Source organism: Crocodylus siamensis, chromosome 11, assembly GCF_052110815.1.
Source record: "Crocodylus siamensis isolate JL-2025a chromosome 11, ASM5211081v1, whole genome shotgun sequence".
In the NCBI taxonomy this organism is placed as follows: Eukaryota; Metazoa; Chordata; order Crocodylia; family Crocodylidae; genus Crocodylus; species Crocodylus siamensis.
The window spans coordinates 18627991-18649354 of NC_143405.1; the positions used below are offsets into that span (position 1 = coordinate 18627991).

At 43.9% G+C, this 21364-nt stretch overlaps 1 protein-coding gene across 6 annotated transcripts in view; it reads right to left on the reverse strand.

The window, feature by feature from the left end:
- The window catches only part of PNPLA7 (patatin like domain 7, lysophospholipase), a 283100-nt gene that overhangs the window by 193701 nt on the left and 68035 nt on the right, over positions 1-21364 (reverse strand). For all 6 annotated transcript variants that reach the window (XM_090022996.1, XM_090022991.1, XM_090022990.1 and 3 more), the window contains 6 exons: positions 16990-17118; positions 16369-16449; positions 13687-13831; positions 12531-12629; positions 7598-7695; positions 1587-1745 (listed from right to left, as the gene is read on the reverse strand). In XM_090022996.1, the coding sequence (XP_089879122.1) occupies positions 1587-1745; positions 7598-7695; positions 12531-12629; positions 13687-13831; positions 16369-16449; positions 16990-17118 (711 nt within the window). The remainder of the gene's footprint in view (positions 1-1586; positions 1746-7597; positions 7696-12530; positions 12630-13686; positions 13832-16368; positions 16450-16989; positions 17119-21364) is intronic.

Genomic DNA, 21364 nt, shown 5'->3' on the forward strand with positions numbered 1-21364 from the left:
CTAACTGGTCTGTAGTTCCCCAGGTGTTCCTTTTTGCCTTTTTTAAAGAAGGGCACTACCACTGGCCCTTTTTCAGTGCTCTGGTACCTGACCAGTCTTGCATGACTTCATGGGGATCATTGCCAAGGGCTCCAACATCTCCTCTGCCAGTTCCTTCAGGACCCTGGAATGAAGTTTATTCAGTCCTGCTGACTTGAATTCATTCAGACTCAACAAAACCTCTCACTGTGTCTTTTGTTATCTCATCCTTCAACTTCCCCCACTTCCTTCTCCAGATAGTCCTTAGTAAGTGACTAGCTGCAGCTTAATTTTTTTGTGAAGACTGGAGCAAAGTAGCTGTTAAGCAGTTCCACCTTCTTCTGTTAATTGTTCCCCTGGTTAATTAACATTTCACCCATAACTTTCTTGGTCCTTCTTTTCTGACCAACATACTGATAACAGAAACTCTTCTTCTTGTCCTAAACCTCCTTCACCAGGTGCAGCTTGTTCTTGATCAGGCTTGTCCAACATGCGGCCCGCCGAGGCATTTTCTGAGGCCCGCCGTGTTGCAATGGGAAACAAAAGTAAACACTATTTACTTTCATTCCCACCCCTTGTCCCGCCCCCAGCCCCTCAGCAGCTTCCTAATGTTTTAGTAGACATTTGATTCTTAGAATACACTTTTTTAAATCTATAATTTGTCAAAATGATATCTTCTGAAAGAATTTGTGCGCGCTGCCCTCAACAGCTCACCAAAACACGTGAAGTGGCCCTCCAGCTGAAATAATCACTCACCCCTGTACTAGGCAGTCTAACACCAAAGTGAATAGCACAGAAGAAAGCCTCTTCAAGGCAGTCCCACACCTAAGCTGATTATCCTAGAACAACTGTTCTCTGCTTACAGTTCAGCTTACTCTGAGAACTTCACATTTTTTAATCTTGGTTTCCAAGCATTTAAGTATAACCTAAGCATTATTCCACAGTGATTTTTTATTTTGTTTTACAAATTAACATCCATACACCATGTATCATATCAAGAAGGCTATGCTTAGTCTAAATTTATTTGCTAGTCTCCTACACTTATGTTAGCACAAAAGCAGTATATATAAGCCCTTGCTTTCCTTTCTACAGGTTATTTGTCATTTATAATTGAATATCACATTGTCATCTGGGGCACTCTAAGAAGGAAACAGTCATACACAGCAGTGGCAGCTGGGGGTTATAGAAGGGATAGCTTTTATACTTCTTCTGTACTCAAGTTAAATTATTAGTAAATGGACACGTGTGACAGTGGTTACAATGAGAAATTGTTTCTCACTCACCTTCAGGAAAAGCCTTTGAGATTCCTAAATCTCTGCAACTTCAAAAGCAAAAATAAACTAAAAATACTGCCAACTATGCAGTAAGCTATATAGTTATACAGTCAGATCTGTTTCAATCCTACTTCCAAATTGAAGAGGCTCAGAAATAAAGGGACTCACCTCTCGAGCCAATATATTGCCCTGCTGAGGGGTTTGCAGTGCATTAAAAAGCAGTTTACACATTTTATTGTCTGTGCAGAACGGAATGAAAAGCACAGCTAGGTCATTTATCCTTTATTAACTTACATCTAGTTTCATCAAGGTTAAGAGGTCTTTCTTAGCAGCTTCAAAGATGACATCAAGTTGTTTGCTGCTACAGGAATCTGGCATGGCCAGATCATGCTCAGTGTAATGGAAAACCGCTGAAGGAGTTTCTGTCACCGTCACAGTCTTCTTCAATATAGACTGAAAAAAGCAGAGATACCAAATGTTATTTGCATGCTGCAATTAGTATTTACCTACCAAAAAAAACTGCATCGTAATCTTTGCTCCCAATCTAACAAAACCACTGACCTAAAGACACAGAGAACTTGGTGTTTTAGTGAAATAACTGAATTACTCATCTGGCCAGCTAGTGGAGGGAATAAGATTCACTTTTTTCTTTTAAATTATTTTTTACCAAAATGCTTAACAAATTAGGCAGCTGCTGATTTGATGGAATTAAGACTTATTTAAAACAGTAGAATGTGCAATTACACTTGACACTGGAGTAATAAACCCAGAGAAATTAATGTCCAGGGAAGCTGAACATTCAGAAATTATTCCAAACTTCACCAAGGACATGAGAGTAAAACTGCTTTCTAGTTATTGTTCTCAGAACACAAGATGCTAAATAGGATTGGCGAGTTTAGTCTTTCCAACTAAAGTACAAAAGCACATGCTAAACAAATTCCAGCACTTTCTGGGACACTCCCTGCATTCTGTAATCAGAAAGCAGACTAATGCGCAAACATGGTTCTAAAGATAAACCCAGAGATTTCAAATGGGAATTCAGGGTAAAAAAAAAAAAAAATTCTAACCTGTTATTAGTCTCGCTAAGTTTTTGTCAAGGAGAGCTATGTGTCCCTGCAAGTCGATATTGGTGACCACGATGGACAGCTAGAGACCCTCTGGGTTAAAATCTGTGGGGAACATGGCACAGGGGACATGATGGTGGGAGTCTACTACAGACCTCTCACCCAAAATCAAGAGCTCGACCACGAGTTCCCCAGGGAATTGGCTGAGGCCGCACACTCCCAGTGTATCATTGTCATGGGAGACTTCAACTATCCAGACATCTCAAGGGAAAAGCGCTCGGCTAAATCCAAGCTGTTGCTAAGCTTCCTCTTGTGCATGGATGACCTCTATCTGACTCAAGAAGTCTATGGGCCAACGAGAGGTAAAGCGCTGCTCAACCTGGTACTGGCAACCGGGGACAACCTAATCAGCGACCTAACAATCGATGGGAACTCCAGCTAGCTACAAGTATCAAGGACAATAAAAAGTCCTTTTTCAAATATGTGGGGAGCCAAAGGAAAAGCAAGGGCAACATTGGACCCCTGCTAAACGAGATGGGACAACTAACAACTGATGCACAAGAAAAAGCCAACCTATTAAATGGGTACTTTGTGTCAGTCTTTCATCAGTCCCACAGGACACCCGTGTCCATTACGGGACAGGGTGGCCGGGTGAGGGAGATCCCTGCCCTCCATCAATGCTGACCTCGTGAAGGAACACCTTGAGAGACTGGACACCTTCAAGTCAGCCGGCCCTGACAATCTACACCCCAGGCTACTCAGGGAGCTGTGTCGCATCATAGCTCAGTCCCTGGCATGGATCTTCGTGAACTCCTGGAGCTCTGCTGAAGTGCCCAAAGACTGGAAGAAGGCCATTGTGGTGCCTATCTTCAAGAAAGGGAGGAAAGTGGATCTGGCAAACTACAGGCCCATCAGCCTGACCTCTATCCTGGGGAAGGTCTTGGAAAATATTATCAAAGAGGCCATCCTTAACACACTAGCTGATGGCAATATCCTGAGGGATACTCAGCATGGGTTTGTTGCAGGTAGATCTTGCTTGACCAATCTCATTTCCTTCTACGACAAGGTGGCCTATCACCTGGACAAGGGAGAGGAGAATGATGTCATATATCTTGACTTCAAAAAAGCCTTCAGTTTGGTGTCCCATGATCACCTCTTGGCAAAACTGGCCAACTGCAGCCTCGGGTCCACCACGATCCACTGGCTGGGGAATTGGCTCTCTGGTCAGACCCAGAGGGTGATGGTTGACGGAAGGCAATCATTGTGGTGCGCTGTGACCAGTGGGGTCCCCTAAGGCTCTGTCCTTTGATCTGTATTGTTCAACATCTTCATTAATGATGTGGCCACTGCAGTCAGAAGCGGACTGGCCATGTTCACTGATGATACTAAACTCTGGGGTACAGCATCCATACCTGAGGACAGGAGGGCGATCCGGGGTGACCTGGACAGGCTCAGGAAATGGGTGGACAAGAACCTGATGGTGCTTAACACCAAAAAATGCAAGGTTCTCCACCTTGGGAGGAAAAACCTGCAGCATGCTTATAGGCTACGCTGATTAGCACTACGGATGAAAAAGATTTGGGGGTCATGACTGACCACAAGATGAACATGAACTTTCAATGTGATGCTGCGGCTAGTAAAGCTAGCAAAACGCTGGCTTGCATCCATAGATGCTTCCCAAGTAAATCCCAGGACATCATTCTCCCACTGTAGTTCAGCCTTGGTGAGGCTGCAGCTGGAGTACTGCATCCAGTTTTGGGCTCCACAATTCAAAAAGGATGTGGAGAAGCTTGAGAGAGTGCAGAGGAGAGCAATGTGCATGATCAGAGGTCAGGAAAATAGACTTTATTATGACAGGCTGGGAGCCATGGGGCTCTCTAGCCTGGAAAAGCGCAGGCTCATGTGCAATCTGATGGCCTATAAGTTTATCAGGGGTATTCACCAGGATCTGCAGGAACGATTGTTCACCACAGCACCCCAAGGGATGATGAGGTCAAAAGGTCATAAAACTCCTGTAAGACCGTTTCAGGCGGGACATAAGGAAGAATTTCTTTACTGTCCGAGCCCCCAAGGTCTGGAATAGCCTGCCATCAGAGGTGCTTCAAGCACCCACGTTGAACGCCTTCAAGAGAAATTTGGATGCTCATCTTGCTGGGATCCTTTGACCCCAGCTGACTTTGTCCCTCGGGCAGGGGGAAGGATTCAATGATCTTCCAAGGCCCCTCCCAGCCCTAACGTTTATGAAATTTATGAAAAATTGCTCTATTATTTTTCTGTAGTCAAAAAGGAAGTAAAAGCTAAGAGCTAGCATTTTCCAAGGGGTCCCATGAGTCTAACAAGATGTGCTTTTTAGTCTAAAAAGGTTGAGAACCACTGATCTAGACACAGCCTTTGTAGAACCAAAGATACGTGTAATTAAAAGCTGGTTCTGGGAAGAAAATCTCCACCCAGTCTGCCTTCATAACCATGGGCGATGTGTATACACCCCTTGAGATTGGCTGCGCACCCCCTGTGAAAAGCACCACCAATGCTGCCAACAGTGCCTGTGGGCAGTTGCTGTTCGCCACCACACCCCCACTGGCAGCAGCATCTGCAGACAGTCCCTGACCACCACTGGTTGTGGCTGCTGCTGCTGGCAGCAGCTGTGGGTGGTCACTGACTGCTGGTCAGCACTCGCCATCCGCCTCCCCCCCGACACCACTGTGGCCGCCTGCAGGAACTCCCTGCCCCATGTCACCATGTCTCTGCCACCACCGCCTGTAGGTGGTTACCATGCCCACCCAGCCTCCGGAGGCACATGGCATTCATGCTCACAGCAGTACTATCATGTCCTGCACTGCAAAAGGAAGCACAGTATGGAACTCAATTCTGCAACCATTCCTCCTTTGCAGGTGGTGCTGAGAAGCAAAACCAGTCAGCAGCACTCTCCCTGGCCTTCACACTCCTTTCTTCTACACTACAGCTTCTCTTTGGGCTAAAGATTGTAAGTAATAAGACAACCAAAGAATGGCCCCATCCTTTCCTAGCTCCACGCTGTCCAGACAAAGTAATTCATAGGCATCCATCTGAAGAATGCTACCTCCTCATATTTCCAAATCTTAGTTCTAATCCTGGAAATCACAAAATCTAGGGGCTTCAATTACTACTTTTAGGACAGAGAGAGTGCATGTGTAGGCAGGGGCAGTATGTGCGTGTACAGGCAGAGGCAGTGTGTGTGTGTAGGCAGGAGCAGTGTGTCTGTAGGCAGTGGTAGTATGCATGAGTGCAGGCAGGGGCAGAGTGTGTGAGTGTGTATGTTCATAGGGTGAGTCCCTCACATACACCCACCATACACATGCACCCCCCTCACCCTGCCGTATATGCAGACTCCCTCACACACACACATCCTTGCATATCCAAGCCACCCTCTCCCTACACAACCCCCCACAAACCCCATACCCTCCCACACTCCACATCTCCATACACAGCCACATGCTCCCTCACCCCACATAGCCACACCCACAGGCCCCCACAAACCTGTACCCCCCCAGTATACAAGCATAACACTTCATTTTAAGCTATTGTGCAATTACCTTTTTGTGCACTATGCGAACGCATGTAAATCAGGGCAAACATATTTTTTTAATCAAATAATGTTTTAAACGTTCACTTTTTAGAATATATAATTTGGTATTTTTCTGGTTCCAGGATGCCAAAACCCCTTGCTGAAATGAGTACTTCTGGGGGCAAGGGGAGGGACTTCTGGTGGCAAAGGGCAGGGGTCAGGAGGCAGGACTTCCAGTCCCAAGATGATAACCAGGGGGCAGGGCACCTGTCAAGGGGCATGGCTACCCATGTGGCCCTTGACAGCTTGCCAAAACTTAGTAAGTGGCCCTCTACCCAAAATAATTGCCCACCCCTGGCCTAAGGACACAGGCAGACAAGGTTCTTTGGGTAGATGTGGTATCTTTTATTAGACCAACTAAATAGTTGGAAAAATTGTTCTTTGCAAGCTTTTGGGCACAAGCACCCTTCTTCAGCCATAGGGAGAGCCTGTTGGTATTTTGTGCACTCTCCTGGATAGAATAGAAGTGTAAGCTCATATGCAAAATGCAGGTCTGAAAATGCTAATGTGTGGTAGGGCAAATTAGTAAAAAGTAGTCTCAATAGGACTTTTATGCCATGCCTCAGTCCCAGATTCCTTGGGTGGGACTATGAAGCTTATGAAGCCATTTTAATCTATTGGGTAGCGGCAAGTTTTAAAAATACCCTAATACAAAACAACTGACCACCTATCTATAGTCTGCACGTCTGACTTCCTATATAAGAACTGGACTCTGATGGAGCCCTTATGTAGCAATGTATCCTTTCTATTAGGGATGTAAGCAGTTAAATGGTAATTATAATTATATCATTTAACCTTTACTGTTTACCTCCCAGCTCAGGGCTGCCCACTGTTGGGTAAGCAGCTACGGCAGGGGCTGCCTGGGAGGCAGCGCAGATCTGGGTTACAGCATCACACAGTCATTGTGGTAGGGAGGTAACTAGCAGTTACCTGGGGGAGTAGAGCTGGGCAAAGTTGTGTTGCAGAGCTGGCAGGGCTTAAACAGGAGTGAGCACAGCAGCAGAGCTGCCATAGGGTGCCTCAGAGGTGAGCTGCACTGGACCGGCCCCTCCCCACCCCCCACAGGGGCTATTGGGGTGGGGGGGGTGGAGGAGGAGGGAGAAGATGCCAGGCTCTGTGCAGCCCACTTCTGCTGTGCCCAACGGCAGCCACACCACTGTGCTCACTCCTATTTGCGACTCCTGGGCAGCCCCTGCCAAAGCTGCTTCCTTCATAGTGAGCAGTATCAAGCCAGGGATCCTGCCAAACCCCGCTGCCCTGCACTGTTTCTGCTGACGCTGCTGCCTGCCCTTGCACATTCATTGTGTAGAGCCTGCTACAGCCACGGGCTTCAGTCCCAGCTGGCGGTGGAACTCACCACAGTCCCTCATTTCACCCTTGGCCCCAGCTCCCAGTGCTGCTCTGCCCCTCTGCCCTGGAACCATGTAACTGATATAAATTAGACAAAGTTAAACAGGTAATTTTTAAACAATATTTAAATCCCTCCTTTCTGTATGTGCAAGAACACAGCTGCAAAGTAACTGAAAGGAAGTATTCAATAACTGGCTTCAAACAAATCCATTAGTCGGGTGAATGAGGGAAGAAGAAAGGAGGGAAGGAGATAAATCTTTGCCCAATCTTAGGTAAAGAATAGTTACCTTGCCCACAACAGGACTAGTAAAAGCTTCATCAGGGAAATGCACTCTGGCTCTCTCATATGCCATATCCATGTCAGATTTAGCACCACTGGAATTACCTGTAAACAAAGTGAAGCACTTTTAAAGGCACTCCCATCATCCCTCTATTGCTCCAAAGGTTTCTCCGTTGGAGAAATACCTGTTCATTAGTCTTCTTGAGGATGGCAGATATTATAGAAAACCATAGGCCATTGATTTCTCTTCCCAAAATGAAGAATTGCACAGAAGGCAAACAAAACACAGCCAGATAGTTCAGTTTATTTCACAGGTTCATAGACTTAAAGGCTCACAGGGACCATTAGAGGATCTAATCCAAGTGTGGGCAAAATGAGACACGTGGGCTGGATGTGGCCCACCAGGCCATTCTATCCAGCCTGCGGGGCCCCTGAAAATTTAGAACATTAATATTTATCTGCCCCAGCTGCCTGTCATGTGGCCCTCAATGGCTTGCCAAAACTCAGTAAGCGGCCCTCCACCTGAAATAATTGCCTGCCCCCGAGTCTAATCTGACCTCCTGCAACGCACAAGATCTTAAACTTCATCCAATCCCTCCCATATTAAGTCCAATAATTTGTGTTTGGCTAAAGCAAATCATCCAGAAAGGCAGCCAGGCTTGATCTGAAGACATTAAGAGTTGACGGTTGCAATGGCTAGTCAAACTCCCTGTTAACTTCCAATGGGAAATAAGGCACAAGTTTGTGTGTAGCTTCCAGTCATTTATTTGTGTTACGTCTTTTTCCACTCAAATAAAGAGCCCATTAGTATTTTCTTCCCGGGAAGGTACTAACGCCACCATAATCATGTCACCTTTCCATCTTCTTTTTTTAGCTTGTCAAATACATTTAACTGTTGAAGCCTCTCACTGTATGTTTCTAGCCCTCCAATTATTTCAAAGTCTTTTTTTGTACCCTCCGAACTTTCCCAGCATCTTCTTCAGAATGCAGACACTAAAATAGCATACTGGATTCTAGTACCAGTCTCACTGATGCAATAAAAAGTAAAAATCACCTCCATTTTCCTACTTACTACACTTCTGTATCCAAGCAATGCATTCACTTTTTTTTGTTTTGCCACAGGCTTGCATTAGGACCTCAGGTTCAGCTGTTTACCTAAAATGACCTCTAAAACCTTTTCAGTCACTACTTTCCAAAATACAGTCAATAAAGTTTCCCTACAGGTATGGCGTGTATTCCTTATTCGCAGGTATGTAACTCTGCATTCCCAGAGAATTAAACAGCCTGTAGCTACCCAAATCTTTCAGCCTGCCCTATTTAAATACTACACAACATTTAACACTATTCTTATGGAATTCCCATTATGGAATTTCCCTAGTTTCCTAAGAGATCTCCTCAGGCCAAGTCTTTTGGAATTGCTAAATCCCAATTATCCAGACCTGCTGATTTTAAAAATTATTCCTAGCAGATTTTACTTAACATTCTCTCAGCAATTAAGCACCTTCTAGTCCCTTACCTTAAACATGAGGCAAATACATCAACCTGTGCCTTTCCAAATAAGGAACATGAATATTTATCGAACACTTTGCTCTTCCTGCATCTTATTTACAATCTTATCCATTTCCTTCTAGAAATGTGCCTATACCATCCCTAGGATTTCTCTTGTTCCTAATATACTTAAAAACCATCTACTTCTCATCCTTACCATTATAGCCTAGGATGTTTTGAACTTTTCCTATTAATGAGCTCAACTTCAGAATTTCCAGGTCATAGAGTGCTATATCTATATCTCTCTATATCTATATATGAGATTGCGTTTCATTTTAATCACAGAAAAATGTGGATTTAAAGTTACTTTTTTTAAACCAAAAATTGGCGATTTTTTTAAATCAGAGAAAACCAGGATCCCTGTTGATCATACATTACTTATTTGTTTCTAATTTCTGCCTTCACTTCACTGCCTCATGCAGATCTGCCTCATTCGCTGAACCTGAATGGTACGTGGCCAAAGTTGTATTTAACCTTCATTGTGGAATCACTGTTTTTTGACATTTTCTAAACTGTTCATTAAAAGCTCCCTATTTTACTCATGTTTTTCTATTTTTGCCTCCTACACAATGAAATAAAAAATAGTCAAGTCTTGTTGACATCTGCAAGGCAAGTGTTTACAGAGTAACTCATCCCATTCTCCAGTGTGATTCAGTGGTCTGTAGGGGTGCACCAATAGAGATTTTGGGGACCAATACTGATAGCCAATATTTAAGGAGGCATATCGGCCAATACCAATCCGATTTCCGATACAGCTGCCTCCAGTTGGTAAGTCCAGTGTGATGGAAGGGGAAGGGGAATGGAAGGGGCATGGGGGCGGGGAAATCAACACCCCCCACTGAGGTAGGGAACAGTGGCAGGCACTCCCCAGGCAGAACGGGAGGGGGCAGCGCTGTGGCTCATTGGGGTAGGGGGAGGCGGCTCCCGCCACAGCTTGCACCCTGGGAGGGCATGGGCTGGGGGGCACGTGCCCCCCCAGATCTGCATGAGGCAGGGCAGGCCACAGCCAGGGTTGCCCAGGGCTCTTCTCGGTGGGGGCTGGGCTTGGAGCGGGTGCTGGTGGCACTGGAAGAACGTTGCATCTACCCCAAATTTTGCCACCGCTCCACCTCCAGCGCCACTGCTGCCAGCACAGCCCTGGCACAATGCACCACCTCCACCCACGCACTGGGAAGAGCCAGGGCTGCACCAGGCAGCTGACAGCGGTGGCGCTAGGAGCAAAGTGGTGGCATCTGGAGCAGATGCAGCATCCTCCCAGTGCCGCTGGCACCTGCTCTGAGCCCAGTCCCCACCAAGAAGAGCCCAGAGCAGCCTCAGTTGCAGCCTGCTCTGTGCAGATCGGGGGGGGTACACCTCCCTGTGCCCTCCCGGGGTGCAAGTAGCAGAAGGAGCTGCCTCCCACTGCCATGAGCCACGGCTCTGCATGCTCCCCCGCCACCCAGGCAGTGCCTGCCCCTGCTGCCTCCCTCACCATGGGGGGGGAGCCGATCCCCACCCCCCGCTCCCCTCTCCTCCCCTTCCACCACCCCAGACTTACCAGTTGGAGGCAGCTCTCCACGCTGCTGGGCTGTGCTCCTCACTGCCTGAGTGCTACGCTGTGACTGCGCACAGCATGGGCATTTATCAGCCAAATTAAATTGGCCCCATTGGGCTGATGTCTGATACAGCCAGTTTTCTTTATATTGGTACCGATCCAATATCAGACCCCTCTAGTGATCTGGGTCACTCACGGCCTCTTGAAACTAAAATATGTACATAGTTTGCTAAGGGAAGCCTTCAAGACTTCATAGGCAGAGACATTAACTCTGTCATTTTAGTCGCTGCTAATTGCAATAATTTTTCATCCAGTTCTGTATGGTTCAAGCTCTTTTAATAGTTGCAGGCTTCAGTATCAGAGAAGCTACTTCAGCAAAACTATCAACCATAAAAATATCAAAAGTCCCTCCTCAGAGAAAACAGGAGTATGTAGGTCCCCATGTAATGCCACCAGCTGAGCTGTGTGCACCATACCCACTACAAGCCTAACCTAACAGGCACATGCTTATTACCAAGCACAGGCCTACACCCAGGTAAGTCCTAAGTAAAGACTCCAATATTGTGACACATCTTCCTACAAAATCAACAGAACAGCAAAACCACCTCATATTTAGCTTTGTTCATTAAAAAAGGAAACACAATCTGAGTAGAAAGGTATCAAGCTACTAGACCTCAGAAATGTGGTCATCATAATTATTGGTATCTGCACATGTGAGCTTCCCTCACACTAATTAATTAAACTGTCTTGCAGCCAAAGTGGAAAATAGAAAAGATGTAGCTGAAAAAAAAGAACAGAAGAAGGTAGGAAACTAAAGAGTGATGCTCATCCCTGTTTGAATCCTCTCTCGCTGGTGCCCCACACACTTCTGTTAGGGTAGTTACTGAACAAGAGCCAGGGATACTTATAACTTCCTGACAATATTTCATTTCCTTCTGAATACACAGCAACAAAAGCAAATTTCTCCCAAGCATCCAGCTATACCCATATCAACAGAACTGTACTTTTGTACACAAGAGTTGACAGATTGTGCACAAGCTTAAGTAGAAAATCTAGGCCTACTTTCATCTCCTAATAAACAGTGATATCTGCCATTCTAGTTTCACAAAAGTTTATTCTCTAAAAAATCCAGACTGGAGACACTTGCTACTAACAGAAGATAGTTGTTATTCCATCCTTCTCAGGGCATCAATTGTTTTAACTGGTTTCTCATTTGTATTGTCCATAAATCCAGGTCCTCTGTATGACCCCATTGCTTCTTGTTACATACAGAGGATCAACATACTCTGAATACATCAGAGGATGATGATCTATACTACTTACTTTGTATGTGTGACTTAATTTGAAAAAATGAGAGTGCAGAGTATGTTTTGCACCACAGAAATACCAGACTACTTCCTAGTGTGGCAGACAGGTAAAAGTATATTTCCTACACTTGATTTATTTGTCTATTCTCATGAGGTAAACAGGATGAAAGGTTATTGGAAATCCTCTTGTATGATATGGGTAATATAAGAAACACTACTCCTTTAGTAGTGGTAAGATATCCCAACACCATCTTGGTGGCAATATAGTACTAGGATTGATTCACAATCCTAAGTCTTGATTACTTTCCTTAACAAGGTGCTTTTTGCACTTGGTGCTCTTTTTGCACTAGCAAAACAGTGACACTAGCCTTGATGTCACAGACAAAAAGCAACTCCACTAATTATATTCTGCCTCATTCAGTACATCAGGGAATTTAATCACTTTTTATGGCTATACCATTACATGCCCTAGCAGCTCTGTAGAGGGCTATCTACCCTCAAAATCATTAGATAGCTTATATTTTCTACAACATTCCCCACACCCTGCTCACCAGGCGTCTCTGTGGATCCGGAAGAAGCTGGCAAAGAAAGACTTCTTCTCAGAAGTAGCTCTGAATTTTCAGTACTAGACGTCTTTGCTGTTTCTGACGCTTACAAACAAAAATAAAGGTTAAACAGTCAGTACACCACAACAAAATGACATGCCATTTAAACAGGTGCTTTTCATTTCCTGTTTTCAGACAATACATGCACTAGGTCTAAACTTATCTTTTTTAATTTAATTTTTTTAAATGATGAAATTAAAAGAAAACAAACTTTAAAAAATTCAGCAACCCAAATCATCTGCCCACTTGTAGCTCCTCCCCTGGTTCCTCTATCTGGAGTGCTCATCCCATAGCCTATCACCTCTGTTTCTTTATCGAACCAACCCTCTCCCTGCATATTTAGGTGAAGTAATAAGCCACCCAGCTCTGAGATCAGCCGTGGAACTGGAGCTCAGACGACTAAACTTGAATTCCTAAGTCTACAACATACTTCCAGCATGACCCTGGAGAAGTCACAGTCTCTTATTCCTCTATCTGTACGGCAACAATAATCTTGCACTCCTTCACAGGAGGCACTGGGGATAAATTATCATCTGTTTATAATATACTTAGAAACTGGGATGAAAGGGACCATGAACGTAGACAGAAAAATAGCAGAACTCATTCAGTATTGCTAGCAGTATCAACAACATCTATCTGGGCAAGCTGTGGCAGACAGAGACCAAAATAGTAACACTTTGCTCTCTTTGGATATGATTTTATTAAAAGTCTATGCTTACCTCCCTTCATTTAATTTTTTCCTAGGTAAATTATAGAGAGCTCTTACATATGCAGGGATTTTTCTGCTACTATCTAAATCTGAGCATTTTTCATTGTCTTCCTGTACAGTCAGTATTATTAAAGGAGTCTCACAAAATAAATTCCAGTAGTAATTTTTTCTTCTACCCTTAAATTAAAAAAGGACTACATTTTTTTTTCAAAATGTTTGACGTAGATGAAATAATGGCCCCTATTAAGGAAGTTAAACTTTAAATCCCTGTTCAAGCTGTAAAGACATTTGATATGCCCTAATCAAACAACAGAATTCTGATACAGAACACAGTATTGTGCTACTTCTAAAATACCGGCAAGAGCATACTGCACACATCAGTGCAAGCATTACCCAGTTCTAAGGTATCCCCTCCTTTCTCCAGCTTCTCTCCACGTTCCTCCTCTGATACATTAGACACTTGTCTTTTCACCACTCTGTTTGAACTTCCTCCAGATGTTACACTTGCCACTGATACCAATGGGATAGCTTGGTTCTCCTAAGCAAAAGCAAGATGAAGATGTAGACAGATGTATCTGTGTCTTGTAAACCTGGATACATGGCAAGTTACATTTTAAGATGTATCAAAGGGAATACACGAACTAGAATCCCCTATGGGTTTTCCACTTCTTGATCCGTAATCTAATGTAACCTTTGGGTTCAAGTCTGAGTTTCACAGGTTCTCTAAACACATAGTGTCATCTGTCAGAGACAGCATGGGGAAATGATCTGTTCTTACTTAACCTGTCTTGTAACATTTTCTACAGAAGATGTATGCAACTCCTATTAGCTATGTAAAGCTAATGAAGGTAGAGAGAGAGAGAGAGAGAGAGAGAGAGCGAGCACTAAATTCCCTCTTATATAAAAAAATCCTGCATGCTAGTTTCTATTTACTGAATCTTTGCTACTGGTGAGCAATAAAGTAATAGAAATAAAACAGTCTTGCGACTCAGATGTCAGGATTTAAAGAAACCTTTATACTTGCAAACTGATCACATCTGCTATAGAAACAAAATAGGAGACTAGGAATGGAGCCCCCCAAAAGTCATATTTCTAATTATAACTACACAGATTCAACACAGTCTTGTGTAACATTCTTATTCAACTCTCACCATCATACACACATACACTCACACACATTACAGCTGCTGCCCGGGAGTTAGAATTACAAGCTAAGCCAAGAAATAATAATAATAGTACACACTGCATATTTTTAGTCTGCAATCATTTAGTGACCTCAGGCATATTATGTTATTAAAAACAGCGTGCATTCCCAGAACACAATATAAACGCTCTCTCCTTTGAACTGTTGCAGGGAGGTGAGACTGTAGATCACGAATGCTTCTAATTTTAAAAGGAGCCATAATATTAAATGCTTAATTAGAGCCCTTATAAAAGTTTGTCAATGCACAGCAATGAAACGGTGCAGTTTCAACCTTCAACAGCCTTCATTTCCATCTTTATTAAGAGCTGAAGTTTGTCATTCATATTCTAAACATCTAAAACATGTCAAAGGAATCATAATGTAATGTTCACCACTGTTTATAGAGAGCCTCAGGGGCAGAAGTGGAGCTGCCCTCTGATAGTTTTGAATCCTGTATTTAACAGGATGTTACATGTTAACAGTGTTTAACATGCAACTGTACTAGTTTAGCTTAATAAGGATCTCACTCTGCAGAGATGCAGTGGTGGTAGGGAGGACCAGATGAAGACAAAGGACCCCAAAAAAATACTCTGGAATACCTGGGATTCCCTAAGAGTAGAGGTTAGTGCAGCTGCAGAGACTGACTGTTTTAAATTCTTTTCTCTCAGAATGCTTTGTTCCTGCTGAAAATCATGTTTTGGGTTAAGGCAGGGGTGTCACATCTGGTCCTGCAAGCTAGGTGAGTGTCATAGAGCCAGTCAGGGGGCTGAATCAGGTCCAGAGACCAGCCCTGTGTGTCAGATCCAGCGCATGTCCTGGAGTGGCCAGAGCAGGTGCTCCACGTGGCACGTGTCCCAGACTGGCTGTTCTGGGAAACTGCTCGTCAGAGACCCTGCTCCAGTGAACATCAGTTCTGTGCCAAAGCCAGTGCACGTCCCAGGGCAGCCACAGAAGAAGGTGCCATGTGCAGCACAGTCCCAGCTGGAGCAGATGCAACATGCAGCAAAATCTGGCTGTTCTGGGACCATGTTGCACATGGTACCTATCCTGTGCATGCCTGCCCCATGCTGCATCTAATGCATGGCCCAGAGCAGCTACTCAGGGCCATGCGCTGCACATAATGCCCACTCCCGGGCCACGCTGTGTGCTGCACCTGCTCTGGCCACTCTGGGATGTGTGCCAGATACGGCATGGAACAGATGTTTGCTGGACTGGGTGCTGCATGTGGTGCAGTACTGAAGCAGCTGCCACATGGGTGCACAGGGCCACCAGACACCCCAAATCCTGCCTGTGGGCCCACTAGAAACCCACAGGCAGCACTGGAGGTCATATGATAGAGCTGCATGCACCAGATGCAACCTGCAGGCTGCATCTTTCACATCCCTAATTTAAGATGTCTGCCTGATCACCGTACATCACTAAATCAGACTCCTGAAGGGAGGATCCAGTTCAACTCAGCTGTCTGACCTGCTAGAATAAAAACACTTAATACACAGGTACCACAGCTCATGCTGTAGACTAGGACTGGGAGAACTGTGAAATCCCACCAAGAGAGGTAAAGGCATGAGGCATAACAACTGAGGGCATTAGCTCAAAGGAACCTGAAAGGGGTCAGCCAGCCCTGCATCCCTGGCAGCCTCTATAATGTTTCCTTTAGGTGTTTTCAGTATTTATCAAGTATCACCACTAAATAGAGTTTTATAGCTTGGTTAAGATCAGAAGAATCCTAGCCCCAGAAACAATGGATAAGTGTTGCACAATAAATCAGTGTTTGCTTTAGGGTGGGATCATGCTCATGAGCTACTCAAGTAGAAGATACACCTACAGACAGGATGTGCCATGTTACAGGCTGTGTGATAAAAGTAAATTAATTACTTTCATTCTATACTTACACAGTTGAAGAGCTCTGTGGTCAGGCCAAGATAGTTGTGCAGAGCTAGGAATGTCACTCTCTGGAGCCTCACCATGATGATCTAGGAACAAGAGATCAAGCATATATAAAGTAAAATTACTCTTGAGGTTCCAGTTAAAAGAACCAACCACATGAAACCAGTAACTAAGCACACTATTTCATATTGGCAGGTAAAAGAATTTACCAAACTACCCACTATTGCCACAGTTCAGTTTGTTGGAGGTCTGCTAAAATACTCCTTGCCAGGTTCTGCTCTATGATGAGCAAAGGAAACATCCATAGATAGTAATGGGAGTTGAAGGAAATCTGACTTCGAAAGTAGAAAGGGAGTTAGTTAGCCTGGCCCAAAGGAGCTGATGTGAGGAAGCTTAACCAAAATATTTTATGAAATATTTCTTCTTATGTACTCTTGCATAGTGCACTTTAAACTGCCCAAAATTGCCCATACTGCATTTTAAACTGCCCTGGTACGTTTTAAACTGCCTGAAGTCTAGGGACCATACCTCTGGATTTGTGTCTCTTCTTATACATCTTCTCTAGCCTTTTAAACAATACATTTTTCATATCATAAAAAAAAAAAGCAACCTGTGGGCATACCTACCTGCACCACTCTCACAAGAGTTTCAGGGTATTTCTGGAAGACATCTTGAAAGGCATTGGCGGGAAGTCGCAATATAGTAGATGGTGTTGCTGCTCGGGCTGATACCGTTTTATACGGAGCAGGGTGACCCTATTAAAAGAGTATCAGGGTAATGTTTGTTCTTCTCACCCATTGTTCACCTGCCTGGATTCTTCCTAAAGCACCCCTCCCCCTGCCATGCACACACTCACCAGTGATGCCTATCATACTTAGACATTTATGATCTCACTATGTGAGGACACGAACTTATTCTTTATGAATTACCCAAGAGGGACATTAGACGACAGAGAAATCAGTATTATTCATGGGATCAACTTCACAGACGCCCTCAGAAAGTAGAGAGACAAAGTAGAACTACATGCGATAGCTCACCACCTGGTAGAAGAATCACCTGACTCACTGATTCCATCCGTAACATTACACTACAGGGAAACCCTGGGTGAAAAAAGCTCTTTGCAGACCTTTCCATGTATGCTGTCCCTCCATTTAGAATATTTGCTGTAACAGCAATCTAGGGAGTCACACAACTCAGCAAGAATTCAGTAACCTGCTACTTCCACCATTCCAAATGTTCCTAAAGCCTAAAAGCTCCATACTGAAGGCTGTCGGAAACAATAATGACCAAAGGACTTACCAGGTGGAAGAAAACTAATGACGACAAAACACAGTGGCTGGACTCCACAGGGACTGTGATGGACTGCAAGAGGAGAACGTTCTAAAGAGTAACCTATACTACTGAAGAGGAACTGCTTAACAAAGGAAAAGCAAAAAGTGGGTATGTGTGTTCCCTCTCTCAATTTTTTCAACCTTGTATAAAAAAAGGAGATACAACTCGTTCTAAAAAAGTAAGGTTTTTTTCCATAAAATACATCAGGTCTAGATTTCCCTACTTTTGCTGGGAGACTCTTGCAGGATAGGAGAATCAGCAGAAAAATCTTAAAACAGTAAATGAGGGGTAGGGTTTAGAGATTTGTATATTTGCCAGCTAAGAAATTGCTGTTTGGGGCTTTCATTTAAAGGGATTCAGTTCATTTGCCCTAGTAAATCCAGGAAGATGAAAATTTGATTTATCTACTATTCCTAAGATTAAAAGCAAAAGAAAAGAACTGGAGGGTAAGTGTGGGGGACAGACTAGGTAGAGAAATGAGTACAAGGACTGGGACTCCTATTCAGTCAGTCATGTTAAGGCTTCTGAAACTCTTCTCTCCCCCAGATGATATACAGCAAATACATAACAATCCTGAGGATACTGAATGCAAAGAGACTAAATTTACCCCATACAAGTCAAATTAACAGACCTACAGCTTCCTATAACATTATACAACATTATTCAAAAGTGACACTTATAGAAAGTTTCTGCCCAAAGAAAACTCCAAACAAAATACTCTCCACACTATTATCAACTCTCCAAAAAATAAAATTGAATGACTGTTGATTTTGTTAAGCTGGAAGCTAGGATGAAGAAGAGTGCAGGACCTGAACAGCAAAATGAAATTAACTGCAAACTGACCTCTGGAATTATACTGATTTGAACTTTTTGGAGGGCAAAGGACATGACATGACACTGAGTGAAAAGGCTGTGGGTGTAATTAATAACCAGAATTTCCAAATTGCAGGTGCAGGCTCTAATTCTGAATATCTACTGGATGTGACCTGGAACTGCATGACAACTACTTCATTTCTTTAATTAGTAAAAAGAACTTTATGATCACAGATAACCTTTCAAGCTTTTTACATAACTCAAAAAGGGCAAAACATCCCTCACTTCTGCAGGTCACCTTAAGCCAGATTCTGAAGGCCTGCTCCTACCTAATGCTTATTCTGTTCTTCAGTCTATTCCCATGCAAACTGCTTTAGCAGAAAAAGAAAAAGTTCATTCTTTGACACTTCGAGATATAGATCATTGTACTTTCAACTATTGTATTTTTCCACAAGATCAGACACTAAATGAAAAGGGGAGTGAGGGTGGGAATAGAAAAGAGAGAAAGAGAAAAAAGTATTTAATTATTTTTGTTCAGTGACTAAGGAATTATAATAAGCTTTAATAAAATGTTACACAGAAGTCATTCAAAAGGGCAAACAGGGGGCTTCAGATCACCAAAGGCTTTACTTAGAACTCCCGCTAGAGAGTTGTTCCTTTTCAAAACAGCACTTATTTGATGACAGAGAAAAGCTGACAGCTTGACATATAAATCGCAGCCTAACGATTTCTCCATTCTGCACTGTAATGGACGCTTAATCCAGCAGAGCATTTAAGAGAAGAATAGTTCATGCTTCTAGTTATCCTGTGTGCAATTTTTCTTTTTTAAATACTAGTCAGCAGGATAGGAGCTCACTTTTCAAAAAGCAAGCAGCCTGTACAATGCAATTGGTCTGGAATGTGCCAAAAGCCGCTAGAAAGGAACAAAAGAGGAAAATGTTCTGAAAACTGTCAGTTCTTTCCAACGCACTGTAATCAGCAGCACAGAGAACAGAGTGTTTAAACAGTTTAAATAATGTCAGTCAGTCATCTATAATCACATACCAAGTGCTACAGAGATAACCTTTTAGGATATATTCCACAGAAGCTTACTGTGGGATTTATTTGTTCTGGATGTAGATACCAGTTTACCTCCATTTTGTTCTGTAACCCACAGAGTAATTAGATATTGTAGGTTACAAGCAGCACAGCAAAACATAAATAGCTGAGGTTTCCTAAAAAGAAAAGGAATGTAGTCAAATGCTTCCAATTAAATAGATTTGAATAAAACATCTGTGAAGCAAGGTGGTAGTAGTTCTTGCTTCTCCATTGGGTGCAGTAACTCCCTCCTCCCTTGTTTTCAAAGCCTTAACATGTACCATACTCTTGCTGTTAGGACTTCTTCCCCTCCCATTTGGCTTCCATCCCCTCCAACATACTCAAAGCTATTCTAATCAAGAATGCCATGCTAAACCAAAGGGTAACTTTTCTCTACCCTACTCTCTTGATCTTGTCTAGTGGCGTCTGATATGGTTGATTCCATTTCTTTTGTTGTTCACTCCTGGTTTTTTCAACTAAGCTCCCCTGATCTCATCCAACACCACTAGCCATTGTCTCAGTATGCCTTTCAATGGCTCCCCAGCCTCTATTATCTCCACTTTCACTGGTGTTCCTGATGGCTTTGTCCACACAGTCCCTTCCCTCCTGGCCTACATGCTCATTGATTTAATCTACTTGCAACACTTAAATCATCATCTTGTAAAACAAACCTTTTAGCTCCAACCTCTCACTTTCTGTTCAGTCTGGCATCTCTCGAACAATCTGTGCTACCTCAGACTCCGTCTTTATTTATTTCCCTTGTACTTGCCTCATCCAAAGCCAGGTCTGGTCTACACTGCAAAGTTTTGCCAGCACTGTTACATTAGTTAAGCGCATGAAAACAAGACACACATGCACCCCCCCTACACACGCATCTTTACTGGCCAGCAAAACCCCTGGAATAAAAGCACCTATCCAGGGGTTTTCAACCTCTTTTAGTCTAAGTATTCCTGGCAGACAGATGCCAAGCGAGGGTGGGGGGCAAGGATGGAGCATGTAGCCAAACGCTGGGGGGGGAGTAGTTTGCAGTCGGACACAGCCGCAACATAACCCCTAGGACTCACCCACACATGCATACCCCTAGGACTGGTCCAAGTACCTGCAGGAATACACACCCCTGGTTGACAACCCTTGACCTATGCCAAGAAAAAGACTGCTTTTGCTAACTTAGCTCATGTCATCCACGATGCACAGGAAACAAGCAGGAGGAACTGGCCCCCCTACTAACCAACCACCAATATGATCTCATAAGGATCACAGAGATCTGGTGGGACTCCACCTATGGCTGGACCACAAGCATAGGGGGATATACCCTGTGTAGGAGGAATCATGTTGGGAAGAAGGGTGGTGGAGCTGTTCTATGTGAAAGAAAGTTGCAACTCCCTAGAAGCAAAGATTGAAAACAAAGAAGGGCGACTTGAAACCCTCTGGGTCAAGATATGGGGAGAGCATGGGGAAGGGGATTTGACCATAGGAGTTTATTACAGACCTCCAAACCAAGAGGAAGAGCTCGGCCAGGAATTCTCTGGAGAACTGGCAGAGGCTCCACGTTCTTGGAACATGGTCGCCATAGGTGACTTCAACTACCCAGTCATCTTGTTGGATGAGCACTCAGCTAGATCCAGTTGCTCACAAAGCTTCCTCGCTTGTGTTGAGGGGCTCTGTTTAACACAAGTCGTCTATGGGCTGACAAGGGGCAAGAAACTGCTAGGCCTGATTTTGGCCAAAGGGGACAATCTAGCAAGCAACCTGAGGGTCGAAGGGAAACCAGACAACAGT